General features: G+C 46.5%; 5 protein-coding genes across 5 annotated transcripts; 3 read left to right on the forward strand and 2 right to left on the reverse strand.

The window, feature by feature from the left end:
- Window positions 1-1,181: 1,181 nt before the first annotated feature.
- Window positions 1,182-1,806, reverse strand: LOC131294408 (uncharacterized). The gene is made up of 3 exons (XM_058322456.1): window positions 1,590-1,806; window positions 1,286-1,497; window positions 1,182-1,205 (listed from the first exon to the last, which is right to left on the reverse strand). Exons 1-3 carry the CDS (start codon window positions 1,804-1,806, stop codon window positions 1,182-1,184), a joined length of 453 nt encoding a protein of 150 aa, XP_058178439.1.
- Window positions 1,807-2,144: 338 nt separating this feature from the next.
- LOC131294409 (uncharacterized) lies at window positions 2,145-2,708 on the forward strand. The gene is made up of 2 exons (XM_058322457.1): window positions 2,145-2,415; window positions 2,488-2,708. Exons 1-2 carry the CDS (start codon window positions 2,145-2,147, stop codon window positions 2,706-2,708), a joined length of 492 nt encoding a protein of 163 aa, XP_058178440.1.
- A 1,091-nt stretch (window positions 2,709-3,799) lies between these two features.
- Window positions 3,800-6,022, forward strand: LOC131294410 (uncharacterized). Its single transcript, XM_058322458.1, has 3 exons — window positions 3,800-4,031; window positions 4,099-4,421; window positions 4,490-6,022. Exons 1-3 carry the CDS (start codon window positions 3,800-3,802, stop codon window positions 6,020-6,022), a joined length of 2,088 nt encoding a protein of 695 aa, XP_058178441.1.
- A 2,089-nt stretch (window positions 6,023-8,111) lies between these two features.
- LOC131294411 (probable chitinase 10) lies at window positions 8,112-11,727 on the reverse strand. The gene is made up of 8 exons (XM_058322459.1): window positions 11,665-11,727; window positions 11,524-11,605; window positions 11,156-11,406; window positions 9,899-11,071; window positions 9,721-9,832; window positions 8,666-9,636; window positions 8,400-8,601; window positions 8,112-8,323 (listed from the first exon to the last, which is right to left on the reverse strand). Exons 1-8 carry the CDS (start codon window positions 11,725-11,727, stop codon window positions 8,112-8,114), a joined length of 3,066 nt encoding a protein of 1,021 aa, XP_058178442.1.
- A 9,473-nt stretch (window positions 11,728-21,200) lies between these two features.
- LOC131281806 (uncharacterized) lies at window positions 21,201-21,652 on the forward strand. The gene is made up of 2 exons (XM_058311160.1): window positions 21,201-21,274; window positions 21,351-21,652. The coding sequence occupies exons 1-2, from the start codon at window positions 21,224-21,226 to the stop codon at window positions 21,618-21,620; spliced, it is 321 nt and encodes a 106-aa protein (XP_058167143.1). The 5' UTR covers window positions 21,201-21,223; the 3' UTR covers window positions 21,621-21,652.
- Window positions 21,653-26,292: the final 4,640 nt, after the last annotated feature.

Consider the following 26,292-nt stretch of genomic DNA (forward strand, 5'->3'; position numbering starts at 1 on the left):
GATTATCAGTAGCAGTAAAAACATGTTAGTGGAAAACCTAGTCCCTTCTCCTATGCCAAATGTCCCCAAGCTGACCCACACCATCCTAAAAACCGCACTTGCGGCGATTCAAAGTGACGCGAAGGTTTCCCAACGGTCCGGGAAAACTTGCTGACGCTGGACGAACCACTTCTGCTGACCGGTTTGGTTGTGCTATCGAGCGCGGAATGATGCCGATTCTGCTGAAAGACCCCCATTTACACACCGGCCTAGGTACGGTGATGCTTTGCGAAAAACTAAAAGACAGTTAATCCCAACCGGCGGACAAACATATCGAAGGTTTCACTGACCTTTGCAGTGGGAAAACAGACGTCGCCTAAGTAAAGCCTTTTTCGGGGCGTCGACGGGAAGGTAAAAGGAAATAAAAAAGTCCCTTGAAACGACAGTTGTTTAACAACAAGTTGAGTTGGGCAGACGGGAACTCCAAGTTTCAGTTTTATGCCACTCCGAGGCATGTTGACTATTTTTGTTAAGTTTGTCTGTTTTATAAATTAATTTTGAAGTGCGCATGTACATGTGTTTGGAAGAAGTTCATGTACACTTCCGAACAGTATGCTACCACAGTTTAAGAACATGAAACGTAGTTTTGTGTTTCCATCTTAATTCGTAAAGCAAAGACATACTCATACGACACTACCATTGTTTATTCCTAGTTTATCTCCAAACAAGTGAATCTTTGGCTTATCAAAATAAAATATGTTTTCTTAGTAAAATTATTTTTTTTATAATATTATCAGATAAAATACATTAGTTCTGTTTGACTTTCAAGATTATTTCGAATCAGATTTTTATGTCTCACTTTTCTTCTTTTTTTTCTGTATAGTATTTACGTTACTTACAAAATCATCTACCCAACTTTCAACTACTTTTATAAAAAAAACAAAGCCCATATATTGAAGTCTTATGGTTTTTAAAGTAAAGTTATATAAAACATATACAGATCAAGCAACGAAAATGGTCGGAATTGTTTAATTGTGGTTCAAAAAATCTTTTTCTCAATGTAACCATCCAAAGATTGCGCGTTGTCAAAACATTTCGATTCAGATTATCAACAAATGTGATTTTTATTTGTTTAAAAATACTATTATAATACGTACTAGATACAAATACTAAACATGGTGTATGTTATGATGTTCCGAATATTATTCCTTCGGAGGATCTTGTACCTGTAGGAAGGATAAAACAAAAATGGTTTTGGTTTATATTCAGCTTAAATTTCAATTGATCTTCATCCATTAAAACTTACCTTATTTCGCAGGCGGTTCTTGCGGTTCATTCTTCGTTCCTTACGCTCCCGCCGTTTTTCATTCATCCGTTCTTTCAATGGTTTTTTTTCGGCCTGCCTTTTGGAGCGCTGTACGATGACGGTTTTGGCAGCGCCAGTATCCACCACCTCGAGGTCGTACTCGATGCCAAGGATGTTGTTGGTCTCACGCACAAACTGGAAGCATTTGGGTTCTGTGTTGACGAAAAGGGATTGGAAAAGGACATTTTAATTAACAGAAAGAAAAACAGACTAAGAAGAGTAGGTTTTGGTAGCTGCTACTTACTTTTTTCGGGATTGGGACAGTAACAGAGACACTTGTTTTGCTCACCGACGAACTCGGCCGTACAGTTGCAGTTGTTGCAGTACGATTTGCACGACCAATCCTTAATACCGAGTTCCAGTTCACCCTCCAGTGTCAGTTCGTAGGCGTTAGTGTTTGATGGTAAGGTGAACACCGCGATCCCCATCAATGCAAGTAGAACCACCAACAACCGGTCCATCGTTGTCGTCCGCTCCATATTTTCAAGTGTAACGTTCGGCACTGAGTTCTTCTTGTCGGTCAATTTGAGGTGGGATTTATAGGGCGCCAGGCGTTAACACCAGAACCAAACTTTCACCGGGAATGCTGACGCGATACCACAACATATGCTGGCTCTGCTTTGGTGGCGCCTTTGTCAGCAGAAAACTCCAGCGTTTTTCTGCTTGGAAGTGGCGCTAGGGAGAACACAACATTCTTGGGGGAAAGTTACCCGGAAGACTCAACGGATGGCTGGGAGCTTTTAAAGACCTCGAGAGTTCTACAAAGGTTGAACATTTTCCATCAGTTCAGTTAGGAACCATGGTGCACAAGAGCAATGTTAGTGACACGGGAAGCCGATACTCTTACCTTTGGTGGTTTGGCGTGGCGATAACCTTGTGCGTTGCGATCTCCTTAGTCGAAGGTGCTCCTGATCGTTCGGAGTTTTCCCGGTCCCTCGATGCGCTTCGTGTGCGTGGCAACCAGTTTGTCCGGGGAATCCCTTGTGAGGTCGCCTGCGAGTTCTGCGGATGCGAGGCAAGCCGTATCGGTGACAAGTGTGTCTGCTTCTGTCCGGGGGACACCAAACAAAGTACGTAGCTCTTTGCTGTGTAAAAACAAGAGGTTGTTACGAATGCTTTCCCTATTTTTCCAATTTCGCTAGGTACCGACTGCCTAACGGCGGTTCGAAAGGACGAACTCAGCAGTGGAATCGATAACGATATTCTCATCCTGACGCGCTCCGGAGCACGATTTGCGCGGGAGCTTCGGCAATCGACAGTTTTACGCTCTAGGATGGGTCGGGGAGCAGCCGTTTCGTGGAAAAGTGAAAAAAGTGCTCGTAAAGGATATGTTGGAAACGTTCAAATATATGCTGACCGGTAGTTAATGATTTACATGAAGAGATGGGTTTGATTGATACATTGTTATGCGAAACTTAAAAATAAGTTGGTTTCCAATGGAAAGGTGTTAGATACAAGCAAAGATTTTATTTTAAGTTAAAAGGTCGATGATTATAATAAAAAAATTAAACGTTGTAGAGGAGATGTATTTAACAGCCTTTAATTTTTATCATTCCTATATAAAATAATGTAAAGTAATATGTGAAAATAGTTTTAAGGTCAATCTTCAATTACAATTACATTTTACGCAATATAGCATCAGTTTAGCATTTTGAAAATACGGTTCTTATGGAAGATACAGCTTCAAACTTATTATCACTCAGTTTAATGTGAAGTCATTCGTTGATGTTCGTGGAAAGCAACACCTTTGCCCACATTTTCCAACATGTTTCTAAACCAGATCTATTTGGTAGAAACTGAAACACATGTTGAATTTATAGATTTTATTCAATGTAACTCCTCCTGAACCTTTTCAAAATCTCAGGTTCGCTAAAATATTCATCCAAGTGATAGCTCTTTTTTTAAAATTATGTTCTTGCTTTAGAGCACTTTAGAGCACAAAAAATCCTTGACATTCTATGTATGGTTGTATTTGTATGGTTTATTTTTAAATTCGTCTTTTTTAAGTACTTTCTCACGTCCATGTTGGACCACGACTGACTTATCATTAGTTTGTTTGCTTGTTTATTGTACACGGGCGCCACGCAAACGACTTGCTTACACACAGTTTGTGAGCTTATGTGCCATTCGGTTGGCGCCCCCTCGTAGGTTTGGACCTGAACATTCCTACACTCACCCCTCAACAATCTGCCCGAATCAGCAGAAAACATTCGTTAGTTGCGCATCATTTAAGGCCCTTACTGCTACTGGAGCCAAAAGCCTCCGGTGACCTTACGTATTCAGCAAATTCTGTTCGCACACCGGGAGAGCTCACTTAATTTGTAAGATGAAACCAACCGACCCAGGGTCAACGGATGGCGCTAGGTTGTCCAACCAACTCCGACCTTTTATGGACTTCGGTTAAATAGAGCTCACAGGTCAGTTTGAGTGTATCAGAACCGATCCACTGTAGCCATGGAGTACCGAAGGCAGGCAGCAGGTGCCTGTGTCCTGTTCTGCGTGGTGGTATCACTGTTGGCCGGTCTAGGAGATGCCCATGGGGGCTTGGTACAGCTGCGAGCCGGGAGTGCCGTGAGTCCACAGCAGCTCTGCCAGGATCTGTGCGGCGAGTGTCAGTGTAGTGGCCAGTTGGTGGGCGAGAACGTTTGCCAGTGTAACTGTGACTTGCCATCTGCAAGTATTGGAGGTAAGTTGGGAGAAGTTGTGCTGTTCTTTATGGCGTGAACTTAATTAAAATCCCCTTTTTCCTAAAGGCTCCAACTGCACCGTTAAGGTGAAGCGATTGTGTCGACAGATGGACGTGGAATGTGACTTTAATGGGCCGGAAATTACGTACGTTCGTGCGCCCCGCGGTGGATGCCACACGATGTCCTGCTACGAGAAGCACCGCGGACACGAGGAAGGAAGGCACGAGGGTTACTACGGGGCCGATGAGGAGAGCGGCGAGTACGAGGAAGGATACGAACACGGAGGGAAGGAGCTGATCTGCTGCAAGGGGAAAAAGCACAAGGAGAAGAAACACAAGCTGAAAAAACACCACAAGAAGGAAAAACACAACAAGTTCCACATAATCATTGTAAGTATAAGCGTAGAGACCGAGGTTAGCTGAAGTGTGGACATTAATGTGGGTTTTGGTTGTTACAGAAAGGAAAAATGCCGGAACATTCGTGTCACCACCACGAGGAAGGCGATTACGGTGAAGGATACGAAGGTCACGAAGGATATCGGGCAGTGTCTCCAGATCACCATCAAATGAGACCGACCGTCACTCATCTGCCGATGGAGGTCACTGTGTGGAAGAACGGTAAAAAGTTTCCCCTAAAAAGACCGCCCCAGCAGCATCAGCAACCTCAGCAACATTACGGTCCACCGGTGGCGCCACATCCCGAACCGGCTCCTCGAGGTAAATCGGCGGAACCTCCGAGTCAACCACCACCATCACCACCTGAGGAACGTCCACCACAAGAGCAGCCTCCACAGGAATCACACCCACCGCCATCCCCGCCGGAACCAGAATCACCATCGCAGGAACCCCTGACCCCTCCGCCGAACTTATACGATGGAGCTCCAGTTCCTCCGCAAGAACGACCTCCAACGCCTAAGGAACCTCCGAAATCGCCTTCGAATCCAAAAGTCCGGCCACCTTCATCGTCCTTTTCACGACCTGCACCACCTCCGCAACCTTCTCCACCGTCACACTGGCCACCGGCCCCTCCACCTCCTCCACCGCCCATGATCACCGTTGATCCTCCCCCGAGGCGAAGTTTCTCCGAACCCAGCTACTCTGATTGTCAGTTTGACAGCTACGACCTCAACTTCTTCCATCCTCCGTCATTCTACTCACCTCCTCCTCCACCACCGCCACCGCCACCACCACCACCACCACCGCCACCGCCACCACCATTCTACTCTCCTCCTCCACCACCACCACCTCCACCATCATTCTACCGATCCTATTCACCACCGTACGATCCTTATGACTCCAGTTATTACCAACCGCGTGAGCAATATGAAACCTCCAAACACTACTCCGACTATGAAGAGCGTCCTCGCTATAGAGAACATGATGACATGAGTTACGACGAGGATGAGGGCAACCGGCACAATGATCACGGTGTGCATCCACTCTCGGACAACGAGGTCGAAGACTGGCCTCCACCACCCGAGCGCGATCCGGCCGACATGCTCGCCTTCAACCAGATCGTCAGCCGTCAGATCTGGGAGAACGAGCGTGCCATCCTCTACAGTACGCCGCCGTTCCAGCCGACTCCCCGGCCGTTGCGGGACGAGTTCGAACCGCCGGTCGCCGAGATTGGTGCGGTACAGTACGAGTCGTTCGGGTCGGCAGAAAAGAACTACTACATGGAGCACCGGCCAACGCCACCCGAGGACGCGTTCATACCGCCCGTCCCACCGCCGGACAGCCCGGTCGAGTTTCCTATGGCCGAGCATGGCCCGGCCGCCTATCCATCCAACTCGGAGGAAGCCCAGTATCGGCCGCCAACGCCACCGCCGCATTATGTGCGGATGAAAAATGCCGGCCGGCTTCCCTCGTACGGTCTTGATCGGCCGTCGTCCGGATGGGGAGGGTATCGAAGTGCTAGCCAGGGGGGGAGTCAACGGCGGCCGGGAACCAGTCAGCATGGGAGGACGTCTTCGAGCAGTCGGAGGTTTTAGTTTGTGAAAAGACCCTGTAGTTGTTAAGTCAAGTGAATAAACAGTTTAAAATGAACCAATCAAACCATGCGAATGTTTCGAATTGCCTTATACTATTGGTTTTCTTTTCCAATAATCAAACGAAAACTATCCCGGCATATATTTATACTAATAAGTGATTTATTCTTCAAAAAAGTACTTGTAACATATTTTTACATTACAATTAAGGTATTGTCTTATTTTTGTTTGCCTTCCATTTAGGGTTGCAATTATTTTCTTGTAAATTTCTTCAATTTTCTCTCTCTATCTTCTTCTCTATCATAAAACGACCGATGGAAACTACCTCGACAGTGACGAATTGCTTCCGAGTTATGCCAGGCTGCTCAATGTGGCCCGTTTTCGAACTGTACTGGGCTGGGTTTTGCTAATTCGCTCGTTTTTTCGCTGTTGGAATCTTTCCACGGTTCCATCGATTCAACGTCCGTCGTCTCTGTTTCGCATGTTTATCTCTGTTCATATGTGTTCATTTCACCATTCTCTTCTCCATTTGCTGTATTTTGTTCACTTTCTTATAAACAGAAAATGAGTGAGCTGTTGTATCGTTAAAACAGGTCCTTCCTCTTTCATTCGCTTAGTTTATGCATGCTTTTCATTTGTGTGAGTATGTTTCATACGATTTGATTTCTTTTGCTGTTGTTATTTGTTTTCTGTTTTGTATTCAACCAATATTCCTTTCTTTTTAAGCACAATTTTACTGTTCCTTGCTATGTCGTTCGTGTGTACATCGTTGTTCTGTTCTAGTTTCAGCATTGAGCTCTACTTTCAAGGTTTCCCCCACTTTGCTTTCTCTTTTCCAAGTCACTTTTTCTACAGTTCCATTCGCTACGTTTTGCTTTCTTTCTGGCTCCTTGTTTTTATATACACTTAATTATCACAGTTTTTATACATCTATCAAAAAACGACATTTACAGACAGAGAGGAGAAAATTGATTGTAATTTGATTGATTTGTTGTTCGATGTTGTTATTGCGGTTTCGATGTAGAGCAGCTGTTGGCCATAATCAACCTTAACTGTTTGCTTGCGCTTCAACTCGCGGGGACCTTTCGTTTGACACTGTTAAACGGATCAGTTTTCCCCCAAGCGATCGGGAAACTGTATTTCTGTATCATTTCCACAGCACCTACACTAAACATTTTCGATGAGTTTCGCATTACGAACGAACTTGCGACGATAGACATTTTTCCTAGTTTTCTTCTTTTCCATTTCGTACTTTTTCACTCACTTGTTTGAAATACTTAACACAAAAGGACCGTCAACCTAACCGAACTGGTTGCGCCATTTCGCGAACAAACAAATGATTTCCTTTTGTCCCTTCCCTCATAAATAGCATTTGTGGAGCGGTTCAGACGAGGGGCACATTTTACAAATAATTATATTTATAAAAAAAAAGAACTAAACAAATCTTTCTCCGGAAAGTCTTTGAAAGAGACAAAGAATAAGGCGGAAATGAACGACGGTTCGCGTTTGCTCAGCATGGAGATGATAAGAGGAGGTATTATATAAAAAATATTTTATAAATAATTGATGCATTTTTGTGACGACGGTGGCGATGCCTACGAATAAACTTAATTGCGGCAGTGAGTTAGGAAAAGATCAATGCTAAAGAAAATTTCGAGGAGTAGAGGTGGCAAACGGTTTGGGCAGTGGAGATTTTTTAAAAATAAAAACAAAGGTTTAACAGTGAAAGATGCGTTTAGAATACTCAAAAGAAACAAGCCTAGTTTGAAGGACACAAACATATTTACAGTGTGCCAGCGTGTGGGAAAGTGGCCATTGCTTGAAGAATGAAGTGCTATTTGCCACACAATGCTTATGTTATTCACTCGTTTATGCTGCGGGAAGAGTATTTTTTGTTTCTGCTAATGCTAACCCTTCTTGTGGCTTTGAAAAAAGTGGTGACGCCTTTCTTGACGCTTTCTGCGCGTGAAACGGAAGGAAGGCAGGTAAGCAGTGTGACGGTTAGTAAGAAGATGGCTCACGAACTGTGACATCGCGGAGGAGGAGAGTGTTTTGCTTCCTTCGTTAACTGCTCCAATCTCCACTGCCGTTTTTACTTGGACGCTGCGGCCTGCGAATGGTGCTGGCATCCTTCGACGTTCTCCGGCCAATCGCACACGTTCTCGTTCGGGTTGAACACCAGGTTGGCGGGACATGGCATGTGGTGCTTGCGCTCACCCTCGCACATGAAGTAGTGCGTACAGTCGGCCTTATCCGGATGGTAGCTGATGTGGCCGTCCTCTTCGGCGCAGGTGACCTCGTTGGCTAAAGGGAGAGGGGAGATGATGACGGGGGCATTGGTGGAGGTATAATACTCGTAAGAGGAGGCGGATATACTTACGATCCTTGGTGGTGTAGGCACCCCGTGGTCCGTACGACTCGTACGGTCCATCGTACTCCAGCTGCACCTTGTAGTCCTTCAGCTCGCTGTTGAGTGTGGTCAGCAGTGGGTACTTGCCGCTACCGCAGCGTCCCGAGAAGTCGTCCATATCGATCGACCAAACCATGATTCCTCCGAAACCTTCCTCCTTGAGCCATTCCATCTGAAAAGCAAAAGGTGGTTGTTACTTCGTTCTCTTTCCGGACTAAGAAGAGCTTCGAAATTACCTTCGTCTTCAGTGATCGTTCATCGTCGAAGCCAACCCATTGATCCTTGCGGTAAGCAAACGGCACCTGCTGCTCGGAGTCCCACACGAGGGTCGTGTTGTCCACGCCAAGGAACGCACAGATCTCGTAGTAGCTGAGGAATCCGGCCTCGTTGGTGAACTTGCCCGGCAGACCGCCTCCCGACGCTGGCGCTCCAATGTCGAACTGCGTCTGGTTGACGAGCGTGAACGAGCGGCCATAGGTGGGCATACCGATCAACAGCTTCTCCTTGGGTGCGCCCTGCTTCACCCACTCGCGCGCACTGAAGTCAACGGTCAGTTTCTTCTGGTAGTTGGAGGCCGAGTCGAGCGGGAACAGCGGCGAATTGTGGCCAACCTGGCGCTCCCACTGCCCGTGGAAGTCGTACGTCATGACGTTGATGAAGTCGAGGTACTTGGAGATCTCCGGCACGTCATAGCCGGCCGCGATGGCCTCGAAGGAAGCGGGCACGGCAGCGGTCAGCAGAAGGCGCGGTTGTCCGGACGTCTTCGCTTCACCCTCGAAGGCGACGCGCAGCTCGCGCAGCAGGTCGACGTACGCCTTACGGTCGTCGGCTCCGCGCGGATACTCCCAGTCGACGTCGAGCCCGTTGAACTGGTACTCCCGCAGGAACTCGATCGCTTCGTACACGAACTGGTTCATACGGAACACGTTCGACGTCAGCTCCTTGAAGGGGGTCGATCCGAACGCCCAGCCGCCGATGGCGAGCAGGACCTGCAGGTCGGGGTTCTTCTCGCGCAGTGCAATCACCTCGTCGTACATGTCCGGGTCACTCTCGTTCGCTTCGGTCAGCTTGTGGTCCTTGAGCGTTGCAAAGGCGTAGACGATGTGCGTGCAGAGACCGGCGTCGACGTCCTTCGGTTCGAACTTGCCGGCACCCGGTCGTTTCACCGACCAGCTCGTCAAGTAACAGAACACTTGCGCTGGTCGTGCTAGAGGGGAGAGCAAAACGGAGAAACAAAGGTATGGTAAACATATCCAGGCATCGTTTACTAGAGTTGAAGAACAAAACTTACAGTTCTTTTCCACTGTAGCCAATCCCTGCTTGATGATCTTCTTCTGAGGTTTCTGAACCTTGGCCAACAATTCCGAGACAGAAATCTTAATCGGGGCTGGTTTTTCTTCCTCCTGAGTCCAGAAATAAAACGTCCATGGTTATCTAACGTTGTCTATCAAAAAGCGTCGATGTCTTACCTTCTCCTGGATGGTGGCGGCCACCGTGGACCAGTCAACGTCCTTCGCTTCCTTACCACGGCTAACTCCTCGCAGCTCCTCGCGCATTGCTCCGATCAGCGGGTACTTCACGTTACCTCCACAAACCGTACCACTGAAGTCGTCCATGTCCACGGTCCACACCATCGCACCACCGAATCCGTTCGTCTTGATCCAGGTCATCTTGTTGCGGATGGCACGCTCGTCGTCGAATCCGACCCACTGATCACCGTCGACCAGGTACGGCACCTTCATCTCGTCGTCCCAGATATACGCGGCACCGTTCAGGAGCATTTCGCAGATTTCGTAGTACGCCAAGAAGCCGGACTCTTTGGTGTACTCGCCGGCCTTGCCACCACCGCTCGCCGGGGAGTTCACATTGTACCGGTCGGTGTTGGAGAGTGTGAACGAGCGACCGTACGTGGGCATACCGATGATCAGCTTCTCCTTCGGGGCACCGAGCTTCACCCACAAGTTGGCGGCGTAGTCCACCGAGAGCTGCTTGCGCCACTCGCTGTCGGACGATGGGGAGTACAGCGGAGCGTTGTGACCCGTCTCGCGCTCCCACTTGCCGTGGAAATCATACGCCATCAGGTTGATGAAGTCGAGGTAGCTGGCGACGGCCGGGACATCGTATCCACCGCGCACATTATCCGGCCCAACGGGGACGGCCGCGGTCAGCAGCAGCCTCGGCTGGCGGATCTCCTGCGATTCCGCATCGAACGCCTCCTTCAGCTCCTTCAGCAGCAGCACGAAGTTCTTCTTGTCGTCCGAACCCTTCGGGTACTCCCAGTCCATGTCGAGCCCGTCGAAGCCGCGCTGCCGCAGGAACGGGATGGCCGAGTAGATGAACGTCTGGCGGGCGTACCGGGTGGCGGACATCTCCTTGAACTTTTGCGTACCGAACGACCAGCCACCGATCGCCAGCAGGATCTTCAGCTTCGGGTTCGCCTTCTTCAGCGTCATCATGCGCTCGTACAGACCGGTCTTGCCGTCCTTCGTTTCGTCGTTGCTCTCGAACGAGCTCAGCTTGCCCTTCTTCAGCCACCCGAAGGCGAATATGATGTGCGTGCACAGATCGGCCGGGATGTCCTCCGGGACGAACTTACCGATTTTCGTACGGTACTGCGACCAGTTGGTGTAGTAGCAGACGATCTGTGGCGCGTGCAGGAAGAGAACAGTAGGCGCGTTTACAATGCGCGTTCACTCGTTTGCCTACATTCAGGCGCCTTCGCTTACCTTGTAGCCATCACTGTCGATCTGCGCCTTCTTCGACACGAGGGCGGAGCTGGCGGCACCGGCCAACACCGCTGTTCCGGCAGCACCGGCCGTTAATGTGCCGCGCGTTTTCGTGCGCACCCGGAACCGGTTGGTGGCCGAGGCGGGCGCCTGATCCGATCGATCCTGTGCCTTCTTCGTGGGGATCTGGTTGTCTTCTGGCTTCGCTACGGTCGCCTTGAGGTTTGTGGGCCGCCGTATTCTTCGCTTTGCTGTCGGTTGCAACGAATTAGAAGGCCACAATTTGCAACATTAGTTATGTCGACACCGTAACCTGCCATGTTGGTTGGAGTTGTATGCCAATTCGCACATTATTATCCTCTACTTACTTTGAGCGCTGTCTGTCGCTTGGGAGAAGATCGCAATGATGATGCATAGCACTATCGCTATTCTAAGTATCCGAGGCGCTAACTGGAAGGTATGGAAATAGACAAAAACAACGCAGATTAGTTCGATTCGTTCGATTTTACCCCTATCCGAGCGGGTTCGACCAAAAAGCGACATTCCCTCTGAAGCGCCTCTTGTGCTTCCATAATTGGATAAAGTTATTTTGTTTAACCATTTGACACGTTCGCCAGGGACGTTTCCATCAGCACCTGCCTTCCTGGCGAGTGTAATTTTGTTGTCAAGCTACGTAGTGTCGCTTCAAGGATAACTGGCGAGCGAGGGGTTCGAACAGAACGTTGTTTATGTTGCTAAATGAACATGTTTGATGGTGCGAAATTTATCTCACTTTATTGGAATGTCCAACGATGAGTTGATGCCTTTCGCTTTTTAATGCTGCATTATTAATTAGTTTCATATCTCATACCTCACCGAGGAACACGAAACAATAGCTCAATGATGCAGCAATGGTTGTTATCTCACCGATTTTGCTAACCCTGCTATCGCCAGCCGTCAGCCGTCAGTAGGTCGACGAGGCGAAAGCGAGCATCCGATAGCACGCAGCCCCATCATCGGAGACGGCCGACGTTAATGCAGTACTGCGGGTTAGATAATCGACGTTTCTTCAAGTTCACAACCGAGTGACCCATTTCGAGTGAGAATGGAATCGATCGAGCGTGGCAGCCGATCTGCGTCGATCTGCGGACAGATTGCACCATCAGTTGAGCTACACGAGAGAAGTACTTCTTCGCAATGTTTGAAACGAGGGTGAAGCGGAGAAACAATTGCCTCAAACGGTTCCCGAAGATAAGGGGAGTGAACTGTACCATCCGAAGGAAGGTGTGGAGAAGTGTTGCAGTTCAGCATCGTTTAAAATCACGATGGAAAGATGATGCTGCAACGGATGGGAGTGCTAACGGTGGCGCCAGATGAGAGATTTTGCTCGGTTGGGATAATTGGGCGAATTGATTAGTAGATGCGCACGATAAGATCGTGAAGGTGCGATGCTAGATTTGGCTTTTGCAATCATATCTTGGGAACCTTGGTTGAAAAGGCACTCTGCAATCTACAGCGTGGCATAAACGACTTTTACGGTTCTAACCGTATGTACGGTAAAGATTCAACCCATTTGCACACCTGGGAGTAGAACCGTGACATCAAATGTCGCAAGTGAGGATGATCCTCAGTCTGATCCATCCTCCGTGTGCCCTTTGAAGATGAAAACAGCCATCAAATGCCAACGCTACCAAACGGCGTCTCGGGCTTTGGAGCGAAATGTCGAGCTGGCAATAAACATCCATTAGCGGAAGGTAGCTGCGTAGCTGATGAGGTTTCGGTAGTAGGACCACCAACACTTGCCGTTCGCGGGAGATTGAGATTTAATCTTCCGTGTATCACCCAGCGTGAGCTAAAGGTGTTTGGATGTAGGGTCACAAAAACACACTTATGCCATTACAGTGTTTTAAGTGCGGGAATAATGTATCTAAACTATCTTGTTGTATGTTTTTATTGCGATGTTTGAAACCATGCCAGCTGCTTCTTTATTCCTTGCCATATCGTGTCTATAAGCTCCAATCGGTTTGTACTTGACCGATTTAGGTTGTTGAACGAAACGATTGGCATTAACTAAATAGATTCAGCGATTTCTAACGAGTCCTCAACTCCTTTTCACCCGGTCGCCAGCTGCAAAATAGCATTCTGGGGCGATGTGAGTTCTCCAATCTTTCTCAACCGTTCTTTGAAACATCTGCAACCACCGAAAACATCTGGCTCCCATCCTTGCACGTGGGGCTTAGGTGAGTTCTCCGTAGACCTTCTGCATAGCTTTGGTTCAGTTTGAATACAGCTGGGCTATTTTAATTTCCACCGTATTTTCAATGTTACACAAAATGACCCGCTCGCTAACGGTTTGATCTTCACATTTTTTTTAGGTGGACTGGAATGTCTACCAGAAGCTCGCGGCCGGAATGTGGCAAAAAATCAGGGATTAAATAGGAACGACGATTTTGCACAGATTTGGGACCATTGCATAAGCAGCAAGACAGCTCGCGAAACCTCAAACCAACCGCCGCGTTGCGTCAAGCGTCGAGAATGGGACACCACGGTGGTAGGTTATGTAGTATTTTGGCGGCTATAGGGAGAGGGGGTTGTGCCGAGGGGAGAAGACCGCCACGTGAAACACCCCTCTCGATTATGCCAAAATGGGAACCAACAATGCTGCAGGGTTGGGGGGGAGGCCAAATTATCACACAATAAGAGTTTTGTTTCTTGTGCATGGTTGAAATTTTTGCATTCAACTCGGCGCCTAAGCATTTCAAAAGCAAATCAACCGTCTTAGCAGATCTTGTGCATATCTTGAGTGGGTGAAACTGATCCAATGTACTTCTGCTGTTCACCCTCCATCGCCCTGACGATGGTTTGGTGAATTAGAAGCAGAATGAAAACTGAATAGCTTATCGTGGGGAGTAATCGTTTGAACGGAGCTACAGAATTTCGGAGTTAATCTAATTAACAAAGCCGATGACGAAATTGTGCATTTGAGAAACGATTTTCCCTGAAGTCAGGTGCAAAAACTATGGCAAAGTTTCTCCGGACGTAAAAGACACTTAATGAAAGAAAGATAATTAAAAAATAGATTCGCAAAAATGACATTACAATGAATGTTTCACCTCCGATGCCACTCACGAATTGAATTTGGAAACATATTTCTTCGTCTACAAATAGTAGAGCGAATGTTCTGTTCACAAATGAAGTTTAGCTTAATAGGGTAACTGTACCAATAGTGGTGCACTTAGTACTGTAAATACCAAATAGGTGTAATTTATGAGTGTTAAGAACACAACATTCTACATATTTGAATCAATTATGATCGAAACATGACTTTTCTTCTCAAAAACATCTATTTTCACCGTAAACCATACAAAATACAGGAAAAAAGCGTATTTTTCTTCCTAGTCGGTTGCTCCTATTATGGTGGTATGGTTCCTATAGTTGTGGTATCGTGTTCCTATAGTGGTGGTAGTACGAAAAACTTGAATATATTTTGACTATAACTTAGTTTTGAAGCATATTTCAAACAGAACGGTAAAATACTCCTTGACCAATGCGTTGTCATTGAAAAGACTGTATTGTTTTACCGAAATATGTCCAATTTTAATTCATAAAAAATGCTCTGAATATTACAGCTAAAACTATAGTATATGCTTTATAGCGTATCCTTCGCCCGCTTTCTTTTTTCTTTCCTCTGCTTCTTCTGCTGAGCCTTCTCTCCAGTTCAGCTTTGTTTATTTTGTAGAAAGAGAATAAAATCACTAAATTTACCTGATTACATTGACCAAAACAGGAATAAAACTAAAATATACTAGTAAAAAAATCTATGGCTACTATAGGAACAACTTGGGTTTTGGGGCCTATAGTGGCACTATAGTAAAAACTATGAAAATATAATAAAATTATGCTAAAATGAACTAAGTTCGTATAAATCAATTACATTGGAGTATGTAAGTAGCGAAATCACATGGTTTTAATGATTTTGTAGTGATTTATAGCCTTAAGGAAATCATGACATTCGTTATAGATTCTTAAGGAATGCAGCATGTTGGTACAACCTGTTTAGAAACTATGAATTTTGGAGCTTATATATTACGGAATTAGATGGTTCATCTTTTTAACACTCCGCAGAAGATCAAAGAACATTTCATAGAAGAACAAATAACTCCATTGTATATATATCCGCGTAGAGCTAGGATTTTATTCTACTACAACCACTATTGGTACTAGCTCCACTATGGGTGCACTTACCCTATATACCGTATATAGTTTGCTTTCCTAGATATTGCATTAAAGTTGGTTACATTTTCAATACATTATTTTTATTTTACTTTGCGCTCCTTGTACAACTTTGTAGCTCAGTTTCACTTCATCAGCGTATTTAGTAGGCATGAATGTGACATTAAATGCATCTTAAGCATGTTAAGGGTCACCAAAGAGCATAAGTCCCTTACACAACACCCTTCAACCGAGCGCATTAGCATATCATTCGCGAAAGATGGCACTCCATCACTCCGGGAGCTTTTTTTCCCTTAAAGTCGTGAGCAGTGCGGTTTGCTAATCGATGCTGGTTGCTTATCACATGCATAGCGGAGGAGTACCGTGAAGAAGAAATTCGCAGACGCACGCCTCTTCGGGCGCATCTTCGGTGACGAGAGCCCCTTTGCAAAGTAACGTTAACGGTTACTTTGTGGTAAAAGTGAAATCACATCGTTTGAAACGCGTTGTCAGCGGTTTGTGGTTTGGTGGTGTGGGTTCGCCAATCTTTAGACATACTGGCGCCATGCCGTCAGTTGAGGCACCTCTATAAGGGTAGACGCTGATGGCGTGGAACCTGCTACCGTCCTGCAGGGGTGCACTTTGACCAACGCTAGTCAAAAACCTGTCCCATTCCCATGGGTTGTCTTTTTCATTTCTAAAAAGGGCTTGCATGACTCTGCTTCCATTTTAAAAATCCCCTCCAAAAGGTACCTTGCAAAAGGCTGCAGGAAAGGTTCGATAATACATCATTGTTTCAAGATATTTTAATATTTATTTCCCATTATGGCGGTCGAAATGGATTTGGTGAGGTTCGTAAGCGCCGACTATCTTCTCCGAGGAACGGACAAGCAATTGTCAAAAAGGGGAGAGCGAAAGTGCTTTGTCAAAACCACGTGCGACACCAGCGAGGGACACGAACGTCTCAAAACGTGTCGGAGACTGTGACTTAATAATCCGTTTCCCTTCCCGCTCATCCCTTCGTCGGGTTGAGTTTTCGCTGCAGGTGAAAGCTACCGCTGCCACCCTATTACCAACGATTGGCCGTCGTGATTATTCGTCGTCGGCGGGGGTTGAGAAAAATGACGCGGGGCGAACACTGGAAAGAAAGCGCCTTCGCTCGACGCTAATAAAAACAATCACTGACCTACCGCAAGTGTCGAAGCGACGGAGAAGTTCCCCGTGAGGAAAACGTGGGCGCGCGTGCGCATGGCTGGCTGCGATTTAACACTGGCAGCAATTTTCCACTGTCACAACTGTCATCCGTGTGCAGTCGAGCGAAAACAAACGTTTCCTTTCACCAGGAGCCCAAACTTTGCGCTGGCGAAAAAGGATGTCGCAAAGGAGTGAACCATAACAAAGTGAAGGAGGGGAGAGAAAATCAAACCGGGTGAAGTTCGCCAGACAGTTTTCCATCGGTGGCTAGATTTGAATATTTGGGGAATGGTTTGAGTGGCGTTTTTCCTTCGAGTTTGGTCGTGAAACTGACAGCTCAATTAACTTTTCCATCAGAGGGACTTCTGCTCAATCAAGCGTAAAAATGTGATTTTCCGGCTACCAGGAGGGCAGCCTTTCCGGAGGAAACCCTACAACACATCCTTCCGTCCACTTTGTGTGGTTGTGTTCGTTACAGGGACTCCACTGGGCAGTCATGCGTGTTGGAAAATTTGGTGGAACCACCGACCGATCTGTTCATTTTTCCAAGGACGATTTTTATGTAAAAAAGTGGCGTAAGTAAAGGCTCTTCGTTTCGTGTTTCTTGCCGTCGGGGAGGAAAAACCAAATCCAAATGTCACTAATCGGGTCGGATTTAGGACTTCGATGTGCACTGGAGCAGAAAATTCGAGACACCATGGGCAGGCGAGCATGCCCACCAGGAGGAGCTCACCATTGCCGCCGGCCGGGTTTCCACGCCATGCAACCCTGTGACCGGCGAATGCAGCACGCTCCCAAGACGGAGCTGGAATCGCGACTCTCTAAGGGGCTTTGTTTTACTTTCCCGCGCGCCAAATGGACGGGCCCCGAGACCCGGTATGACATCCTGGTGCGGTGAAAATCAAATTATTCACGGTCCACTGAATCTGATTGCGTTGCCCCAACCCTACCCCTACCCCACATCAGCCCTGGTGGAGGCCCTTTCGAATGGAGTGGAGCGTAAACTGTTTTTTTTTTGCTGCACAGTTCCCTCCCGGGGGCAAGATACGCCCGTGTCCGGGTTGGCCGTGTCCGGGTTCGGCTGCAAATTCACCGGCGCTTGGACTGTATACAAACAAACCCCGTTCACTTGCCTCCCTCGTCGTCGGAGGACAATTTCTCCCAACGCGTCAATGTCGTCGTCACGTAGGTCACCACTTCGTCCATCGATTGTGAGCATGCGCACGCACGCTGCATGTCAAACACTTCCCCCAATTTCGACCAACCTCGGCCGCACCGTGCCTGGGAAAACCGGAGGCGTTTCGGGCGACCGTGATTCGGTTGTGCAGTCGGTTGGAGCGAAATTCGAATTTAACGACCGCTTTGGTTCGGAATCGTCCGCCTGGTTGCGCCGGAAGACTTCGATGCCATTTTCCGCCACGGGAAAATTCCTGGAAAATGGGACCCGATCGTATTACGATTCCGATTTGTGCAATCAAGCGTGAAATGGTAGAATTTTCCACAACCAGGAGCGCAGCGAGCCGTGAAGGACGTTCTCGCCGTCTGTTTTTTCCCCTTGACTGACTCCCGGGGACTCCTGTGCTCGGTCATGCGTAAAAGAAGCCGCGCTAGACTAAACCGTTCTGGCGGGAAATCGTCTCCCGGCACTAAATTTGTTTACTTTCCATCCTCTGCGATGGCAAATTTACCTATTTTGAATGTTGAAATATAAATATCCCCGGCTGGCTTACACATCAATACGGGAAGTGTGTGTAGTTTGACGGTATTTGGATTCGAAATTGTTCACTCAAGCGTGAAAAATAGAATTTGGCATTCTAAGGGGTGCAGCAGAGTTTGGAGGATTCAGCATTTGTCCCCTGTTGATAAACATGGGAGAGACTTTATGCTCACTCATGCGTACAACCACAAGAAACAGCTGTGTTTTTATGTTGTGGTTGTAAGGCTTAATCGGAACTTCAATTGTATATATTTGAACTATCAAAGGTTCATAAACGAAAAAGTAAGCAAATTTGATGAGTGTGAAATTGTAAAATCTGGATAACTCAGAGTTAAAACAATCCATTGTACTATAAAAGAACAGTATGAAGAAATAGAGGAAAGGAGGTAAAAAGCTTTGTTAAAAATGTAACTGCAAAAGGCATTTACTACTTTCTGATGGTGTTATATCCCAGTAACAAAAACTGGAATGTCCTTGATAATATAAAATGGTGTTAAACAGATATCGTTCGGGAAACGCGTGCAGGTGATTGCAGAACAGTTCAACGATTCGTTAAAAAGAAAAGAATGTTATGCAAAATTTGAAAGTTGTCTTGAAAAAGCCGTAGTTCGTTGATTTTGCAAGCAATAATTCACTGCGTATGGTTGTTTTTTTCCTGTTTCATATCGACGAATGACCTTGTAAAAGAATGAATTTGTAAAAGTGACAAAGGAATAATTTTGGTCTTTTGTAGCGGGACTTGGAAACAAAAGAGAACCTCATAAAATTTGTAATGGTTTTGTTTGCGTTTCTTGTTTCACAGATGGAGGGTATTTTCTCGTTCCTCGTCTCTTTGGTAGCCGTTTGCTGTACGTATTTGTCGATCTTGAGCTAAACCGAACCAAACCATTTGTGGGCGTTGACTAAAGGTCACCGTTTAGTCTAATTTATGTTCGTTTCGTTTGTTAAATACCAGCAAAGCACTTACAACGTTGATTTCGAATGGCAACTTGTGTTTCGAGATTGTTAGGGCGCATGCGTTTGATTTACTTCCTGCCGGTAGTCAAAGACAAAAAAACCGACCATCGGTCACTAATTTTCCGATGGCATTTGTCTAATGAAGCGGAACATTGCGATTCGTTTTGAGCAGGGCCGCATGGAGACAAGCATGACACGCAACGAGCTCGAAGAAGCATGCAAATGTTGGTTGAGAAACATTGACCAAAAAAAAAACACAGAACACCTGTTGAACAAGTGGGCATGACTTTTTTTCCGAACCGTGCACAAATATAAGAAAAACGAACGCATTAATGCTCCGATAATTGTACAATCATGAGTTCAGTGAAGCGAAAAATGTGATTCCATGGTACCAGGGGCACAGACTCGACCGGAGGGTTTTCCAGCAAGCCAGAGTTTTCCACCTCATCCCAACCCCTACCACCCCCGCCGACAGCGTTGAGACTCCGCTGTTCAGTCATGCGTAATTGGTACCTTTGACCCTTCGGGTGGAAAACGCCGGCCCGCTTTGTGTTGGTGTTGGTGGGGAAAGAAAAACCACCCCGAAGGAACGATTCGTAAACCGTTGCAAGGGAGGAAAAATACACCCTCGCGAGCTCGCGTTTATACGCTTATCAGCGACTGTAATTAAATTGTCGTTCGGCTCACGCCCGCCCGCAAGGATGTGTTTGTGCGTTCGGGTTCACTGGAGCATGAATTATGATTTCGTTCGACCAGGCAAACAGCTTCCTTGACAGGCGGAGCGCTTTTTGCAACATGGTTCCGCTTCCCGCCAACAATCGGTTCGGTTGGAAAAGTGTTGTTTTTGTCGAGAGAAAGGTCCAAGGAAACGTTGAACACTGATAGCGAATGTAGAAACAAGAAGGGTATTTAGTAAAAGTAAATGTTTTCGTAATACAGGCGGTGAGTAAATTTAAGGTGTGCCTGTAGTTTTTGTTTCGAGCGGTAATAAAGGGTTACCGCATTTCCTAGCCGCGTTAAAGGAAGTTGTCCGGCAACATAGTAAATCCTTTAATGGCTGTCGAAAGTGTCTGCTTTGATTCGACTCCACCTCGAGTGCAGTTCTCTCGTCAAACATTAATCCATTTTCTCAGCCGTGAACACAAAACTAAGGAAATCAGCTTCTCTTTTTGAAGTAGCTTATGCTTAAGGTGCCTTTTTCTACCGACAGCCATTTATCGCACGCACCTTTCGTTGATAATTACACCCTCATAGAAGTGATATGTTTTCGCTGCTATGAAATTATAGCTGCATTTTTCCAGTCACGTTTTCATCACTGCAAACATTGTGTAGGCTTTTTCTTGCCAATATTTAGTTATCTAGTGTATTTACAAACGCAAGCATAATTCATCACGCATAGTTGAGAAATTGAACGTGAATTTGTGGGATTTCGTATCGCACGATCTTGCATTCCAGTGCATTGGGGCGTTCAGTGGGAAATAGGCAGGTTTGAAGTTTAATTGGTTTATAGCTTTCGGTGAGCATTTCGTGTAGCCTAATTGAGTTTCAATAATTAGGTCTCCGGAATTTTGTCGATTATCATCGAAGAACTGGATTTGATTGACAAGCCTGTTTTTTTTCTGCCTCGTTCCTATCGCGATCAATTAATAGGAGATTGGATGGAAAGCCACTCCTGAAAACCTTCTCTGATCCGCATTAGCTTGACGTCTCGCTTCTATGTACTTGCAGTAACGAACGCTTGGCCAGGAGTGGTTGTGCTTGTTCTTGACATTGCACATTTGCACAACGTACTGGCTTTCGGACTCAGCCCTGCAGCCACTGATCAAATAACTACGATTGCACAACGGATCACCTTCGCGCCGGTGCACTTGCTGCTCGAGAATGTTCCCCCTATTGACACACGTGCCTTCACGCTTCTTGGCCTTCTCGAAAGACGTACGCCCGCAGCTGATCGCCGGGATTTTCAGTGTCACTCGAACCGTTCTGCCTTTGGCTGTTGGAACTGGAAGATGGCAAGCAAATGGCTCCCACTGTTGGTGGCCGTCGTGGCGTTCCATCTGGTACGGGCTGGTAGAAGGTTGTAGTTTGTCGGTAAACATGTGTTTTCATGGGTTTCTCCCTAACGCCCTCGTACAGGTGAGCGCCGCTCCGTTGGGAGGAAATTCTACGGAGCTTTCGAAAACGATCGGGGTCATACATCACCTAACCTACCTGATCGACTACCTGGTGCAGTACGTCATTAAGGACAACGATCGCCAAACGCCAAAGGACGCCGCCGACTACTACCAGAAGGCGTTGGTCGAGGGTCAGTCCGAGGGTGCATCGCGGAGCTCCGAGGAGTACAAACCGAGCGCGGACCGAGCCCGCCAGGAGACGGAAATCATCAGCAAAATGATGAAAGTTTAGCATCATCTGAGGGCGAGGAATTTTCCATACATACAGGTATTCACGAGTAAACATTAACCTTGGGACCAGAGACGTGTGTTGTGTGTTTTTCTTGACGCCGATTTTCACAAACGGCCTTTCCTCCATCGACACATTGGCAGATTGATGACAAAGTCAACCAACCATGTCGGACACCGGGCGTACGACACACTTTTGCCGGGCGCGCTATGGGACGGAAAATTTTAATAACCGCACCACACAACGGTGTCGTCGTTTGAAAGCACAACATGATGGGAAGCGGCAGGCAGCTACCATCCTTGACATCGTTGAACATGGCGGCGTGACATCGGCGACGTCGATACGGCGCCTCGAAATCGATCGCGGCCGCTCATTAGTATGCCCGACCGGCCATTACGACTTTGTGCAATCGATCGCCGAGAAGTCACCACGACAGCAACGGTTTGCTGGATTCCCGGTTCGGTTAGCCGATTTGGAAACAAGTCGTCTTCATTGACTTGTGGCGATCGGGATCTTTCGATACTATCAATGCTTGTTTCGCTGTTGTGGCCTTAGCTATGACTCGTGATCCCGATGGATACTGTAGTCTTTTTTGGGACATACCAAGGGCTTTCAGTATTAGGAGGTTCTACATTGGTGTTAATTGGTTTGATGTTTAGATTCTCAACGGCCACTCTTTTCATATTCGATTCTTGTTTGGATTTCAAATTCAAACGAAATGAGTGGTGGTACAATTTTGCAAATAAAGTGAGCTTAGGTTTTTAATTTAACAACTCAAAATAACGACGACGAAAACAAGAACAAAAATGTCACTTGAACATTGCAAATAATGAAAACTAATTCAAATTTTAATGTTTTGACTAACTTCAACAATTCGGAATGAATAGGAGTTGCTTCAATTTGTTTCTTTGGTTAAAATTAGAGATGAATTAGAAATGTGCAATTCTCATCCAGTTTCATGAATCTGAATCAACTCTTTGCTTCATTTTTGAGTTTTATGAATCTGTTTTTGGTGAATGAATCTTTTATAGCTTCTTATGATCTCTAGATTCACGCCAGTGAAGCAATGATAAAGATTCGTGAATGATTCATTTAGCTATTCATAAAGATTCAGTAAGGTTTCGAAAGCTTCATCAATCAATTAAGATTTAAATCCCAAAAGATTAAAGAATCAATCTGAATGAATCTTAGGTGAAAGATTCATAGGAATGAATCTCGGTATAAGATTCATAAGTCACAACACTTCGAAAAATCAATTGACCGGATATATGGTAAATGAAAATGTAAAGATATAAAAATCAAGAAAAAACAAGTTTTATGAAGGGTCGAACAAGAATTAAAAACAATCGATTTCCCATAACTCGATTTTTCATAACTTACTTCAAGTTTGCAATGCATGAGGGTTGGAAAAACTTATTTCCTTCGCTCCTAGTAGTTAACGAATCAAATTTACTTAATACTTTTGTAGAAATTAAATAACGTTAACAACTGTAGAACTTTGCAATAGGTGAAGCCGAATTAAATGTTTCTTGATTGTCAAATACAAACTAAGAACACGCAGTTTCAAGTTGGTAACAGTGAGAGAAAAAGATCGAAGAAATGTTCCGTTTCTTATGCTCGTTCGATTCTGTCAATTTAAAAAAAATGTTCCGGCCTTCAAGCACCAGACAATGTAAGGTGTGGAAGTGCTTCCCTTTTTTATACTAGTCTCGTTTATTTTTGGCTTGGCTTAAAAACTCTGTTCTAAACTAATAGAGCACACCACCACCACCAGCACCACCACCTTTCGAATTGCGGTTAAGCTTAGGCGCGAGATCGACAGGTCATTTATCCGGGGCGTCGGAAAACGGCCAGAACAATACGTGGCCGGGGGTTTTTTTTTTGTGTGTGGGGTGGGCCGTTTTGCACGGTTCGTTCGCGGTAATGGGGTGGGTTCGGTTCACGTCATTCCACTGCAGCGGCCGCCCAAGGTGATCTAGTTTCCGCCTCCATTCCCTGCAGCGCTCGAAGGGTCTAAAGGCTCCACCGCGCCCGGCTCGCGGTACCGGTCGAACGTACTGCAGTGCTATTCCTCCCTTCCCATCCCCATCCCACCCACTCCCTCACTGTCCATTCTGTCCGTTGTTTTACGTTCACTCGCCGCTCCGCGACACGGACAACTTTTACACGCGCTTTTGTTCTGTGGCGCAAACTTCGGCTGTGTGAAGGCAACGCTCGTGTGGTGAATGCCACTTGGACTTGCATGTCCAGCACCGCTGTTGGTGTGTCCAGCAAACAGGTCTCGGCGGGGCAACTGTGGCAATACTTCTCGGCGATGTCGCGATTGCGTGGCCCGCTCGGTCCGTCGCTGTATGGGTGCGCTCGCCGCAGCACAATAGGAGTGTTGGCGACTTGACGACTGGTTTCGAAGCAGCTTCGGCAGCTTCGTCGACGTCGACTTTATCGCCCAGCCACCGGCACACTCCCTCTTCGAAACCACGCACCGATAACAATCCATTCCGTGCGTCCCTTCCGTCCACGCCGCTACCCACCGCCGGCGCCGGGCGACCTTTCGGAAACTACAAGGTCTTCCGCTCCGGCCGGACACGAAGTCGAACGAAAAGTATCTCCAAGTTGCGGCATCGACATTTCACTGCCGCCATTTTGCCTTCGGACGGCACGTCGAACATGGTAAAACGGGTGGAGATACTTTTTGGTCAGAACGACAGCGCAACACGGCTTACAGGAAGCCCGAGAGCAAAAGTTCTTGGACATTAGTGTGTTCGCTGTTCTGGACCTTTGCAGGACGGAAAAGATCGATACAAAGCAAGCAGCGAGTGGGCTTCCGGTTGGTGAATGTCACACACGCGGGGATAATTTAGGAGCCCTTTTAGCTTTTTATTCACAAACCTTTCGAAATCCCCTTTAGTTTGTTTATATGCCAAAGATACGTAGAGCTTCCTCTCCGGGGAAAAACACAAAATGTCAGCAGGTTACCCGGCAAGTACTCCTGTTTGCTCTTTACCGTTTTATTTCTCAACTGTAACTGAAATTGCCACCGCCTGCGAGTTATCAAACGTCCTTTAAATACCAACCACCGTTCGCTTCAACCCGTTGCATGCAGCAACAAAGCTAAAAACGGTACCAACAACGCCATCACTACGGCATTAACCTGACGAAGTACTTTCAAAAATCTTTAAAATGGTCCTTGGTGTCAAACGCACACGGGCGTTGATCGAACCGCGCAGTTTTGTTTATTGTTTTTCACAGTTTTTCGGCTCAAGACCGGAGTTTAATGAGTGGGCATTGTTTTTTTTCGTTCTCACCAAACGGACACACCGAAGCAACGTGATGTAAACGAAAAAACATTTCGATGTGTTTACCAAAAAAAACCTAAAACCAACGAAAAAGCATTTTATTTCGCACCTCTTTGAGGATGGGTGGCATTCGTAAAGAATCGTAAAGTTTTAGTATCTTGGATGTATCGATAACAGAGGTTTTAAGGCACGGTTAAATGCACATACCGATCCTGGACCGGGTAACAAGTGGATAAACTTTAAGTGCTCGCAGTTTGTCGTTCGATTGAACCTTTTTTTCTAAGCTTCGCATGACGAAATATGGTTAGGTTTTACGACCAAAGAGTGTATTATTGCTTGCAGTCGGAATGTGCCTTAAACTCTAACATAAGGATTAACCATGTAGCAGAAAAATTTGGTGATCGACCAAGAGTGGCATTTGAAGACTTGCCTAACCCTCGTCGCAACCCACTTCCAGTGTATTTTGCCTCCGAAAACCCATCCCTCTAACTGAGTCCCTCCGTGTGGGCCGTCTTCGGCGCATTGAAGTGGCCACTGGATTTGAGCTCCGTAAAACCGGTCGCCCAACCATATGATTAAGCATTCATTGACCTCCTAGCAGCTCGCGTCGGTGATGTCGGTGTTCGTTGCTTTTCAACCCCTCACACAACGATCAAATCCTTGCGACAAGATTTTCAACCGACGCCGACCAAAACCGATGCGTCTTCATGGCGTTCGCATCGCAAGGAAAGGTCGATGCGCGTTGACTTTTACTACGCCCTTGGACCAACGAGTTGAAATCCGGGCCCCGATTAGCATTTGATTGATCTTTCTTTCCCACTCGTCACATCCCGATGTCCCCAAGCGCCATAACACGGCGCAAAAGGGCAGACATGGAGAGCGCGTTAAACAGAACCGTTTTATGAGGATGAAAGTGAAATCGAGTCGCGTTGCATGCAACGAAAACAGTCCGTTTCCTATTCAAGTGGACTATTCCGTACTTGAAAAGATCGTTCTATACGTTTTCGTATCTGCAAAGTACAAGTTGATCTTACATCATCCATGGTTTTCCAGTTTTATGTAAACAAGAATAAACACACGGTATGTAATAGGCTCGATTTTATTGCCTCATCATCGTCGCTATCCCCCTCGCGTGGTACAGATTTTCTTTCGGTGCATTCAACCCATTTTACACACGCCGTAGCGATGCCATAATGCTTATTGATTACTCCTTTCGTACCAACTTCGGAGAAATGCTGCGATCGGTAACGCAACATCCCGAAAATGGACACACGGTGGACCTTGCGTTACGTTACCCGCCCCCTAACCACGCCGGGGCTTTTCCCATGCCGGCCATTAATTACGACCACCTTTGCCAGAAAAGTGCCAGAAAACACGAT

Source organism: Anopheles ziemanni, chromosome 2, assembly GCF_943734765.1.
Source record: "Anopheles ziemanni chromosome 2, idAnoZiCoDA_A2_x.2, whole genome shotgun sequence".
NCBI classification, from domain to species: Eukaryota; Metazoa; Arthropoda; class Insecta; order Diptera; family Culicidae; genus Anopheles; species Anopheles ziemanni.

Excerpts from the sequence above, each read along its gene's own strand:
- LOC131294408 (XM_058322456.1), bottom strand. The coding sequence starts at position 1,806 with ATGGACCGGTTGTTGGTGGTTCTACTTGCATTGATGGGGATCGCGGTG. Across the intron at positions 1,498-1,589 it reads CTGTCCCAATCCCGAAAAAA|AACCCAAATGCTTCCAGTTT; the intron begins GTAAGTAGCAGC and ends TCGTCAACACAG. Across the intron at positions 1,206-1,285 it reads AGAACCGCCTGCGAAATAAG|GTACAAGATCCTCCGAAGGA; the intron begins GTAAGTTTTAAT and ends TCCTTCCTACAG.
- LOC131294409 (XM_058322457.1), top strand. The coding sequence starts at position 2,145 with ATGGTGCACAAGAGCAATGTTAGTGACACGGGAAGCCGATACTCTTAC. Across the intron at positions 2,416-2,487 it reads TCCGGGGGACACCAAACAAA|GTACCGACTGCCTAACGGCG; the intron begins GTACGTAGCTCT and ends CAATTTCGCTAG.
- LOC131294410 (XM_058322458.1), top strand. The coding sequence starts at position 3,800 with ATGGAGTACCGAAGGCAGGCAGCAGGTGCCTGTGTCCTGTTCTGCGTG. Across the intron at positions 4,032-4,098 it reads GCCATCTGCAAGTATTGGAG|GCTCCAACTGCACCGTTAAG; the intron begins GTAAGTTGGGAG and ends TTTTTCCTAAAG. Across the intron at positions 4,422-4,489 it reads ACAAGTTCCACATAATCATT|AAAGGAAAAATGCCGGAACA; the intron begins GTAAGTATAAGC and ends TGGTTGTTACAG.
- LOC131294411 (XM_058322459.1), bottom strand. The coding sequence starts at position 11,727 with ATGGAAGCACAAGAGGCGCTTCAGAGGGAATGTCGCTTTTTGGTCGAA. Across the intron at positions 11,407-11,523 it reads AGCGACAGACAGCGCTCAAA|CAAAGCGAAGAATACGGCGG; the intron begins GTAAGTAGAGGA and ends TGCAACCGACAG. Across the intron at positions 9,833-9,898 it reads CCGCCACCATCCAGGAGAAG|GAGGAAGAAAAACCAGCCCC; the intron begins GTAAGACATCGA and ends TTCTGGACTCAG.
- LOC131281806 (XM_058311160.1), top strand. The coding sequence starts at position 21,224 with ATGGCAAGCAAATGGCTCCCACTGTTGGTGGCCGTCGTGGCGTTCCAT. Across the intron at positions 21,275-21,350 it reads CCGTCGTGGCGTTCCATCTG|GTGAGCGCCGCTCCGTTGGG; the intron begins GTACGGGCTGGT and ends GCCCTCGTACAG.